The 12633-nt window shown below is 35.7% G+C and overlaps 1 protein-coding gene across 1 annotated transcript in view; it reads left to right on the top strand.

Annotated features, from left to right (window-relative positions):
* Window positions 1-12633, top strand: part of CAMKMT (calmodulin-lysine N-methyltransferase) — a 247286-nt gene that overhangs the window by 228729 nt on the left and 5924 nt on the right. Inside the window, exons 8-9 of the mRNA XM_054399142.1 lie at window positions 1242-1316; window positions 8363-8426. Coding sequence (XP_054255117.1) covers window positions 1242-1316; window positions 8363-8426 — 139 coding nt within the window. The remainder of the gene's footprint in view (window positions 1-1241; window positions 1317-8362; window positions 8427-12633) is intronic.

Raw genomic sequence — 12633 nt, 5'->3', positions numbered from 1 at the left:
GAAATTTTGTTTCTATGCACATGTACGCACTTATTGTGGAACCTTAATTCTTTATATCTCTATAACTATCTGTCTACATATTTAACAGCCTTTTTTAATACAGTATAGTCAATGTATAAGATTTTCTTTTTTGTCCTGTATACTTAGGGAACAGTTCTGAATGAGCGCATTATAACTGGTCTCCATAGTTAAATATTAGGAGTCGGGTGTGAATGGAGATGGCTTTTAACCAGAAGTAGATTATAGCTGCAGGAAGACTAAAGGGTCTGTTTGGTCAAGACTCATACAAAACGGAGATAAGCATACACAACCTGACGAGATCAGATTAGACCCTTCCCCCACAAGTGCTTTCCCCATAAATATTTATCTACATTCTATTATAAATAACCAGGAAATGAAAAAGAAGGATAGGTTCTTTTCTTAAAAATAGCCTAGAAATAGAAATGCAGCTTCAAGTCTTCGGGGTAATGATATTTTTAGTGCACAGTAAATTCCAGTACTAGTTGCTGGGTTTTAAAATGGGAACAAAGTACTGAAATTCTTCATGGCAGCTACATGAATCAGCAGCATTTATAATCAAAAGAGAACTTTGTACATATGTGTGTTTTTGCATACTGTTGGTACCTCAGGATTAAATAACTTACCACCTTTGAGAAAACAGTTGTTGACGGAGTCAGTGCTGCTGTATTTTCAAGCTTGCCTGATGCAACGTCACCTGCACTGAAGTTAAGCTTCGCTTTTTTTCACCCTGTTCTACTCCCTCCAGCCCAAGTGAATGCTCACCTCATCAATGAGAAACACAGCTGACTTGCCTGACAGATATAGCAGAGATCCATGAATTCACATCTATTCTGCAAATTTATGTTTCATTCAGATTGTTGATACTTGGACTTCACTGTCTTACACGGTGGTGTTAAAGTGTAAAAAATCTGAAGCCATACACATGCCACTAATTCAGAAATACATATTTATTGGTGATCCACTCATCAGAACCTGTGTGAATTGCATTTCTGTTATAATAAAAAATAGCTCTTCAACTCTGATATTTAAAACCTTTAAAATGTACAGAATAATGTTTATTCATTTATCTTTGAAAATAACAAATACATACTTTTAAAAACACTTCTGTGTCATGTAGGAATAATACTAATACCTCAGAAATCTCAAGATGAAAAAATACAAGTCCTTTTTCATTCTTTCCTTTTTTCCCCCCTTTTTTTACAATATTTTTTTTCCTCTAGCATTTTACGATGGGATAATGAGACAGATGTCTCTCAACTGGAAGGACATTTTGACATTGTTATGTGTGCTGACTGGTAAGTACATAAAAATCATAAAACTCATGTTAGAAAAATAGCTTTGCTGCAGTAATTGTACTGTGCTGCTTGCTGATGGCTAAGCAAAGTCAACAAATGAAGCACAAAGCCACCTTAACCTCAACAAATTAATATTCATCTCCATGTGACAGTTATAAGGTAGTCTTCTATCACACAGTAACTTCTACCACATTATTTCCCAAAGATTGATTTTGAGAAGCATTTCCATTTTCTGGAATTGCCTCTGTTTCATGCTTGACGTATCAGTAAATGGACGACTTAGGCAAATTGCAAATAATTATGGCTCAGTGAGGAACAGTCTGGAGAAAAGGGAGTTTATCAACACAAACAGCTCGCTTAGCTTACTTCTTAGGAAAGATCTGACTATTGATATAAGGGGATATATTTTTTGCTCCTCTGAAAATCTTGCAGAGGAAAAAAAGATTTTCAAACCCCTTTTTTCCCCCATCACATTCTGTTTCTCTAATCAATTTGACAGAAATATTTGTAGACATAGGCTTTATATTATTTACACAGGCACATGTTAATTTTAGGAGAATTCGTAGTTAAAAAATGAGTACAGTACTTAATTTATGAAAAGGTAGGTACATGTTACAATATGACATACTGTTTAATAATTTATGCAAATAGATTTGATTATTGATGCAACCCTTTTCTGATACTGGATTTACAGAACTGTGCTGTGCTATATTTGCTGCTTGCATTATTAACTATCTATGGTTTATAAATGGAGATATGTGAATTTCATTTAGGAAAGTATACATTTTTAAATTAATCTGTCTTTCCTTCATGGATATATGGCCCTTTAAATGTCCAAAACAGAAAAGGCTGATTATGTTTTGTTGCACATAACTATTGTGAGAGAACAAATTCTGAAAACAGGGACTTCGTAAGACAGCTCAGTTCAGCATATTTCTGTACCTTACTAAGAAATAGTTAAAGGAAAAAGGCAAAGAGAAGTACAAAGCTGTCTGTTGTCTTTTAAAACAGCGTTTGTTTTAAGTTCGGATAAAATATTCCTCTAATGCTTTTTTTCTTTGATAGTTTGCTATTTAACAAACACTTCTTATTTCAGAAAAGTTCCTGGGGTTGTATAGCAGTGGAGAAAATGTGTTTAGTAATTTTTTTTCCTTTTTTTTTCATTCCTTTTTCTAATACCTATTTGTTGACAGAGTGCAATAGTGCTTCATTTCTTGTAGCATTTAATTTCAGAAAAGTTCTTTGTTCCCAAAAAGGACAGAGAAGGGTTTCTAACTAATCGCTGATAATGTGCCTCAGAGATGCATCATCTGATTAAAATAAGGAGCTAAACAACACCATATGATTTCAGCAAGTAATTTAGTAAATGCCTTCCTCACCAAATATTAGAATGGATCTCCAGGTTTCATTGCACAGATGAAGTTAATGCTGGCCAGGATTAGATCAGATTAAGTATGAAAGTCAGATCAGAGTGCTGGCGGACATGAGCAGGAGGGCAGCAGTCTTCTCGGAGGCTTAGACAAGGCTCACATATGGATGTTCTCCAGATTATATGGGTGAAGCAAGGTCTTGCCAAGAGATTTAGAGTTAAATTTGTTCTTCACACAAATATCAAAACAACCTGGCTGTGCCATCTCTTGTGTTCTTGATACTCACACCATGTCATCCTATTTGTGCTGGGAGGACAGCAAAGGAGCTCAAGACTTAAGTTATTTTTTTCAGTAATATTCTTGCCTAATACTCCTCCCAGTCTGTTTGAAAACAGTATAGTTTCTTCAGGAAACAAAGAATCAAACATGACAGGTAAAATACACAATGCATTTTCAGTCCCTGCATTTTGTACATTATTTTGAAGCATTTAAGATGCAGGTGAGTGTATAAATATTTATAGATCTCTAAAAAATAAATAGAAATGTGCAGATCAGTTCCAACTATGTGGTCTTATTCACAAATTGTCTCTATTCTTGTGAGCACCCATATATATATATAGTTTAATAAGCATGAAAATCCCTTTGTTGTTTGTTTCTTTTAGAAATAATTATTTTAGTTATGGACACTAGGTTTTCTGGTACATGAAAAGGCTGACAAAAAGAAGTGTTCCATGCTTTATCGAACTCAAATCTTCATTTTCATGTGTTTCTCTTTTGAGATATAGAACTGGCGTTAGAGCTGTTGGTAGGATTTTTGCTCTCTGAATCTTTTGGACTGCCGTTGAAGGGGGGAAAAAAAAAATCTTTTCTTGTAGCTCCTCGACTGAAACCTGAAGTATGCAATGATAAAACCAGATAGAATACATTGCATTTAGTTCAGCACAATCATATACTTCATTGTCAGTCAATAAATCTGAGATTAGAACAGAGAACTAGAAAGCAAAGAATTCAAATATTAGGTGCATAGATAAATTTTTATCTAAGTATTTCCTGTGAGGATGATATAGTCTGGTTCTCTGAATAGCTAACTAGTGGTACTGCTTGATCCCATTTATATTGAAACAAGCTCTATTCATAAGCATATTCCAAATCCACATGGAGGTTCAAGTAAAAATGCACATGATTACAACAAGCTGCGATATGTTTATATTCATATATTTACAGTCAGACTTTCATAAACCTTGTGTGCCTGAGTGGAAAATAAGTTATTTCCCGGAACAGACAGTCTGTTAGTTAACAGCTAAATTTAGTAGCTCAACTAGATTATAAAATAAATAAAAGGCAAACTGTGAAAGCTAGTCATTATTTAAACATTCAGGATTTTGACAATAAAAATAGTTTCATGGTTCAGCAGTTCTGAAATAACTTGTAAAACGTCAACTATGAGGTACAAATAAGGAAAAAAGAATCTTGGTGAGGCCACACCAAGATGGAAGAAGGATACAGTGAAAAAAAAGTACTGAAATAATGGAAACTTTAAAGCATATCCACCAACATCACATTTTTGAGGGGGAATTTTAAGGCCAGGTGAGGGCTGTCAGAACTCTAGACTTTGATTTGACCTACATTTGTGGCTATAAAGTCATGCTAGTCCTGGAACGGTAAGAGTGAGTATGAATAGAGAAGGAGAAATAGCAGGTGCCAAACCCAAGTCTCACGAGAGCTGAAAATTTCTGGTTATTTAAAGGGAGACATATATCCCTTTTTTTGTATTTAAAAAAAAGGTTTGCTGAGATTTTTTCATCCAAGGAGAGAGTCAAGGCCAGTATGACTGACCCAGCAGAAAAATCTTTCTCTTTTGCATTCCTCTGAAACAGGTTTTCAGTTGTAATGTAGAGACACTATAAGATCTAGATTCCCCATATCATTGTGTAAATTTAAAATATCTCACTTTACTTACTTTATCTACAATCTTGAAGTTTGGCACATGCGTATCTATTTGCACAACAGAAGCCAGGAAGGATATCCCATTACTTCCACTGCTGAGATTTTTCCTGAAGTCATAGGGAGCTGTGGATTTACCAGGAATGTAGAACTGAGATGAAAGTATTCTTTAAATATCTTGAAATATGTCAATTTTGTTTCTGTTAGTGGATGTCATTTAACATAAGGAAATCTTTTTAGGAATGCGGTAAGATCCCTGTCCTTCTTCAGTTAAAATTTATTGGATTTTTTTAATCCTGATTTCTTGCACACGCTTGCAAGTGAGTTGGAATCTGGCAGCATGGAAGTATACGAACAAAAAGATAAATGGCTCTTTGTATTATGAATATAATCATGTCTGAAGTATACTTGTAAACTAACCTCTTTTACCAATTCCAAAGTATGAAAAAATAAAAATAAGCCTTATATAGCCTACAAAGTACATGCCCCTTGTTGCAAGGCACAAGACAAAAGGATATCAGCATGAAGCAAACTGCGAACGTACCTGGGTTTTTTGTTTCCTTGTGGCATACTGTTACTTCCATGTAGTTTTGTTATAAACTTCTGTGTGTTTGTTTGTTTTAATGGTAATTTTAAAAAATAAACAAACCAACCAACCAACAACGAAAAGTAGTAGAGAGGTGACAATATTGCCTTCCTATTCACTCAGATTTCACAGGTTAAGAGCACTGCCTAAACAAAGGCCAGATCACCAACTGTTTTCTTGCCTTTCTACTTCTGTGATCTGAAACTTCCTTACTGGCCTGAGAAAATCTTGCTATTCCTGTCCTGAGCAACTGCTTTCACAAGCATCCTTACTGCATAAACGTGAGCCCTTAGCACCAAAGTAGTGAGGAGCTAAACCAAATTAGAATTCAGGTGTGAGAACTGGATGCAAATGGCTTAAAACAAGAAGTAATTTAATTTAACTGAGGTGTTGTGAGCTTTAAAGGCCTCTCTTGGGTATATTTTCAGTATACTGTGATAATATTTAGTTAGACAAATTCTACTGCTAAGAGAAATAGCATGACTAAATCTCCTTGCATGGGCCAAATCCTGTGCTGGCCCTGTCTGCAGTGCAGATTATCTAATGACTTCTTCAGGATTTTCCTCATTCAAGGCATCTTCTGGCTGAGGCAGGGAGGATAGAGATTTTCCCTGGAATCACTGTATTGCATTAACTTTGCTTCCAGCCTTCCCTGCTCCCTCAGAGTCATGTGAGAGTATGTGGCTCACTGAGCAACAGACTGAAAATCACAATATTGGAGTGTATTTTTGATCGAAGTGGGTGAGAGACAGGCCTTTTGGAAGGCAGGACCCCATCTCTGGAGTCATTCCAAACTCACCTGGACAACATTCTGTGCACCTGCTCTGACAGGGTGGTGGGACACTAGTCCCAGAGGTCCCTTCCAACCCTTATCATTCTGTGATTCTTTGACAGCTTTGAGAGCAAAGGCAGGGCAACTGTTCTAGGTTATCTGGGTTTCCTAATATGAGGCTTAGAATCTACCTCCCATACCACCAAAATATCAATTGGGGTTGGGCAGAAAAGGTGTCATTGAAGTTGTGTAATCTAGCAGATCATGTGACTATTTTAAGTTCTCAGATACTTGTTTCTGGTGAACAGAGGCCTATAGTTATTTCATTGTAAAGGAATAAGACTTACAGCAGCAGTTGTGCCCCTATCTTATTGTAAAAAATTACATTGGTATGTACGCAGGTCCGTAGAAAACAAATTATTGCACTGATAAACTGCCCCAAAATTGTGTTTCCACTACACTGTTTTCAAAAATAAAAGTCTTGTAAGTGTAAGTGCATTTTTAATTTGGAATGCGCTTCTGTCTGCATATGATCTCAGCAAGTCTTATGTGATGTTTCTTGTTTAACAAAGTTATTTTTAGCAATTCTTATGGAAGATGACTTCTGCACTGTATTCTGCCTCTTCTGTAGTTGGCCAAGTTCCTGATGAAGTGGTATCTTATGGTATATATCTATCTGTATAGGGATCTACCTGACATGAATTTGATTAAAACTCCCAGGAGATATCAGCTGATGTTTCAATGAATTAAATTTAAACAAGAATTTTTCCAGTAAGCTTCTCCCAGTAACATTAATCAAGTCTGAGGGGCAGCCATCATGCCAATTGCTACAGTTACATTTTCTTATGGGCAGGCTGTCAGAGAAATTGCTAGCTAGTACTTTAATACCTTGAGAAGAAATTCAAAAGGTCGTATTTCTATATTGAAATGTTCTTTGAAGAAATTCAAGGATACCCAGTCTACCATATTTTCCCAACAATGTGAGATTCTGGTAGGTTTTGCTGCAGAAATTTGATTGCTGACAAGTTTTCTGATAGGCTTTTGTTTTTTCATGAGTAGCAAAAATACACAGCGCTTACACAGATGCTTGATGCTGTGGTATGTAATATTGGATTCTTAGTAGCTATGCAGTGTCTTTATCCAAGTGTCTGCACATATTCTATTCTTGATGACTGGCATGTGATTGGCAGACTACTTTTTCTCTTCAGTATTTTCATATATTCTTTATATTCTTATAGAAATTTCAAAACTGGAAAAAAACCCAACAATAACAAAACAAAACACCACTGTATCTCCTCAGAAAGAGAAAGGACAACATAAAAAAAATCATAATAGACAAAATACCATGTAGTGTGGAACTTGAGCTTGATACAGGCTTGTATGGAGTTTTGTTACAGAGAAAACATAAAAAATAATGAAGAAAGAATCCCATTATTTGTGGCCTGTTTTGATAGTTTCTTATCTGAATCACCAATATAAATGCAGCTCATGTTAGTAAGGACTGAAAGGCATCAGTTGCTATCTGATGGTTGTTCACTAACCACTGTAAATGCACTCACATCCACAGTAACTGCGTGTCCACAAATATCTAGTCAAGAGTGATTGGCACCCTGGTTGCCACTATTAGTATATACATTAAGGTACTGAGGGGCATGAAGAATGAATTATCCCCACAAATCATGAGGTAATCACACCAAAATAGGGCTGAGCATGTTGGCAACATTGCATGGGAAAATTGACTCTGCTGCTGTCCTTGCGGGACCCATGCTGGAGATGAAGGATTTCACTCTTGAGAGAAGACAACTCTGTATGATCTGAGTCATTCTATTTACACAGTGTTTGTGGGAGAGAGGAGGTGGGGGCTTGTAAGTCTTTATAGGCATAGGTGGGTAGATAGATAGACAGACAGACCAATAGATAAAATATGCATAGTAATAACGAATTAAAGCCACAACTGTGAAGGTAAAAGAAAAAACCAAACAAAAAAATAACAACCTTAACAGTAATGCCTGAAATACAATAGGAAACCGTTAAAAAAACTCCACACACACCCCTTCTATAGAAAAACATGTATATTGATCCTTACTTCTGATACGGTTTTGTATTTTAATAGCTAGCATATGTGATTTGCGCACATTTGTGCACATAGAATTTCAGCTATCTAATCATGCTGATATTTTAGCTTTGGTTTTATATTTGGGTTTATGTATTTTCTACTATTTAACAATAACTGAATTGGACAGAAATGTATACCACAGTTTCTCTTTTACAGCGTTGTGTAAACATATGTAATTAGCCTTGTACTTATCTGCATTAGTATCATTAGAATTGAAAACCCATTTTAATCTGGATTCTGTTCTCTTCTCAATGTCAGCCTGTTTCTGGACCAGTACAGAGCTAGCCTCGTTGATGCAATAAAGAGATTACTCCAACCCAGTGTAAGTATGTTTCTATTTTCTCCTGAACACTGGATTCAGAATAATTAGTCTGCGCACAATGATTGAGAGAGTAATGGAATGGCAGGATTAATGTCATGTAATACTTTAATACTTATTATGTCCAACTTCAATTGAGTCTTCTAATCTATCAGATTCTTTCCTAATCATAAACTAGGAAACTTCTTATTCTTGGCCTTCTGATAAGGAACACAGTGGGTAGTAAAATAAATGAAACTGCTTCAAAGATAGCATGAGATTATTTTTATCAAAGCGTTTCTCAAGTATTTTCCTTTGATAATAATGTCTTCATATTAAAGTAAAAGTATGATATTGAAAGTTTTTTATGTTGGCTTCTGTCATTTGTAATCCCTTCAATTGTAACCTTTGTCATTGTGTGTTTATTTATTATGAAGGATTTTTTTTCTTTTCATTTCTGTTTATATAAAATGAACAAAACCCTTACAAGTATATTGTAGCCTAAAACTTTTCTTTCCAGTAAGTAAGCCCTGTGTTTACATTTTGTACCTTAGAACATAATGAAATGAAGCTCTTTATAAAATGCTTACATGTTTTGTGTCACTGATGGAATATTTTACCAATCCAAATCTATTAGGCTGTTAAATCAGACACCTACAGACAAGAAGAAAAGGTGTCATATGCATGTATTTATATCCAACAAATAATCTTGACTTTTAAAAAAATAAATTAGAAAGAAGATTATCAAAAAGAGAATATGAAAAAACACATGAAATAATTCCTATAAACAGGAATTTGAAAAAAAAAAATTACTTTTCATACTTAACACACAGTAAGGCCTTCCGGTAAAGCAAACTTTCCATTAAAAAAAGGAATGCATGTTAGCAATGCATTCTCCAAACTTTATTTGAAAATTGTATTGTAGTCTTTGTATGAGAGATTTTCTCTGCAAAAGGAATTGAAGAATGAAACCTGCAAAGGCTTACGAATCCAAGTCATTTTAGTCATGTAAGTAATCCCATTCTTTGCTAAGAGTGATCAGGTTTCTATTCTTGGTTCTATCATAGACTTTCCTGAGTGACCTGAGGCAAATTACTTAAGACCAAATTATTTTAATGAGCTCTGGGGCAAGGCCACCAGGAAGACAGGAGAAACATAGCAACCCTATGGAAAAGGTTACCCAGATATTTCTGTTAGTGGCCACAAGGGAAGATGAAACAACTCCTGCTCAGAATGATACATTCTGACTGTCATGATGTACTATCAATTGTCAGGGTGCAATAATTTTTGAGGCCAAAGGTGATCTGGAACACAAAGCCCATCTCAGTTTAAAGGAATAAAAAAAAAAAAAAAAGAAAAAAAGAAAGTTTTTTTTCAGCCCGGATCATAGTGAACTCATTTGCCAGTTGCAATAGTTAAGAATAGGTTGTGGGCATTAGTTCATGCCTAATCTAAGGCATAAACTACTTTTTCAATCTTCTGTATTGTCTCAATTTTAGAAGTTACATTTCCTTATTGATAAACCTTTGCCAAACTGATAGAAGAACAATCTAGATGAAGGATATCTTTCAACTGTAACTAGGATACGACTAGGATAGAAGAGATCATGGAAAATACTAGTCAGCACAACCAAAAGGAAAAGTGGAGAAATTAGAAAATAACAGATATCCTTCCAAAGCTGTCTTGAAGAAGAAATTCAGTACAGGTAATATAGTCTTACTGTTAGTTTAAAAATAGATAAATTTATCTCCTCTTCCGTTAAGGATGTTATTTGTGGCTATTAGAATCCTTATGGTAATTTTTTGTTTTCCTGGAAACAGGGCCGGGGTCATTTCAGTCATCTGATTCAGAGTATGGCCCCATGGGCAATTGTATGGACAGAGGAAGAGAGGACCAGAAATCCACACAGGCAGAAATGAACAGTTCACAGAGTTACTGTGGGCTGAAATTTCTATTTGAATTTGTTAAAAAGGCACATGTCACTTGTAAACCAATTCCAAGAATTAGGCACTGAAATTCTGCTTCAAACAAGTTTATCTTGAATGGTTATATTTTATTCTTCTTATAAGCAAGCTACTTGATTTGCCAACATTTAATTTTAGTTTTTCCTATCATTAAAAGGTTCTTTCAATTTCAGTCTCAGAATAAGCACTTGCTTATTTGCATATTTCCCTAATTAAGAACATTTTTTATGGAGGCTTTGATTTTTCTGTGGTCTATCCATTCCAAATCCCAATGAAGTCAATGGGATGCTGTTCAGGCATGGTTAATACTAGCAAATAAGACTGCATTTGATAATTATTGATGAGTAAACTTAGTCATAGTTCTATCCAAAATATGAACATCTGTCCCATTAGCTTACTGCAGCACTGTAGTGACACTTCAGACTATTGTAACTGACATTTTCCTCTGTGCTTTGTTCACAAGGTTTTTCATAGCTGAGGAAAGACCACTGTGAACATTAAACTTCATCCTAACCTGGGGAGTACTTTTGAAGTATGGTTAAACAATCTGGGGTAGTCCATGATGTGTGGATCCAAGCCACTGGTCTATTTTTTTTATTGTACTACAAACAAGATATGAAAAACATTTTAAAATTAGAAATGCAAATGCAGCCCACACAGGTAGGAGAATCACAGAGATCAGACAATTAATAAGAAAGTATTTTAAGTGACATTTTAATATGACAGACCAGAATTGACCACAGTACCTCCACAGTACCTGCCAGTTTTTTTTCTGATTTTGACATTTTTCAGTCTGGTTTTAAATTATATTTCATACCATGTTACATTCTATTTTACTGTGTTTCTCTTTCAAATTAAATTTGAAGTAGCCTACAGGGTATGAGATAGAGTGACCACATGGACTGCTGACTCTAAACAGATATCTGTAAGGCGGTGCTGTTGCTTCCTCATTGAAGCTGCTGGATCAGTGGCTATTATAGGGTGTGTAGCCACCAGCAGTCTCTGTTCAGGAGGTTTAGCCATTTGTGAAGTCTCTGTATGAATTGTGTGATCAGTAAGCCCTGGGTGGGGGACATGTTTCCTGTTACAGAGACATGTCTGTGAAGTTGCCCATAAATGAGTCTCATCCTTCTCACCCTTAGGAAGCATCCCTGCAGAACATTCTGGGGAGCATGGATGGCAGCAGGGGGAGGATGATCCTCAGCTGAAGGCTCCCTTTGCTGTCCGCTTCTGTCTGATGACCTTAAAACACACCAAGGATGTGAGGGAACTGACTTTGAATTTCATCCTGGGTTGAGCCTATGTTCAGTCCTAACATGTACAGAAGCAATTCCAGTGCCTTCAGTGGGAGTTACACCCCTTTGCAGCTCACATTTAGCCACAGAATTAAAGTTCTAGCTTAAAGTTCCCATGAGAAAGATGAGCATGAAAGTATTTCCCTGTCTCACAGGGGCATCATGAGAACAAATACAGTGCTGTAGTACTAATGACTGTAATCTTTTTTAAGTGTGCAGGTACCATAAATACTGAGATAGAGTTCTTGTTGCTGCCTCACTGTGCGTTGTCTCAGCATATGTGTGCATGAGCTGTAACACACAGATTAGTTTCCTATCCTCCTCACTAAGTATCTGTGCCAGCACTGTAACTTTCCAGAGTTCCCACTGAAATACTCTCTTCTGATCACTTCTTGTCCTGTGGTATACAAGACTATATTTTGAGAAGCCAAATATTCTTCTATGGCATCTAATAATTTTATAATTTCTTTAGATCCCTAAAAATATTTTTTTGTCTCTTCAGCTGATTACAGCACCTTAAAAATTAGTCTTCACTCTTGTTAATATAGAAGTTAAATACAAAAACTCACAGTAAACTTTGTGGCTCTCCTCAGTATGATATGCTGTTGGCAAGTATTAACCTTTGTTTACAGCTCTTCAACCAGTTTTCATTCCATGTGACAGAACACAGTATTCAGTCAATTAGAATTAATTTTGCAAATAAGGTTTCAAGAGATGCTATATCAAGTAGGTTAGGTTTTGGGCTAGTATTTTTCACAGAGACTGTATAAAATCTGTCAGTTCGAGGTACAGTCATTTTTGTTTTCTTAAATACAGAAGGTTAAACAAACATAATAGCTCATGAACCATAATGTATTGCCTGAACTTCATAAATGATCTGATACCATCCTCTAGATTTACTATGCAAGAACATTAAGTCCTGCTTTAAATGCGATTTACCGACTTAAGGTCAAATTTGGCTGCTCTGCTCAG

The sequence above is a fragment of the Indicator indicator genome, chromosome 2, assembly GCF_027791375.1.
Source record: "Indicator indicator isolate 239-I01 chromosome 2, UM_Iind_1.1, whole genome shotgun sequence".
Classification (NCBI taxonomy): Eukaryota; Metazoa; Chordata; class Aves; order Piciformes; family Indicatoridae; genus Indicator; species Indicator indicator.
The sequence above is the reverse complement of the archived record's forward strand: the minus strand, read 5'-3'. Positions and strand labels throughout refer to the sequence as shown.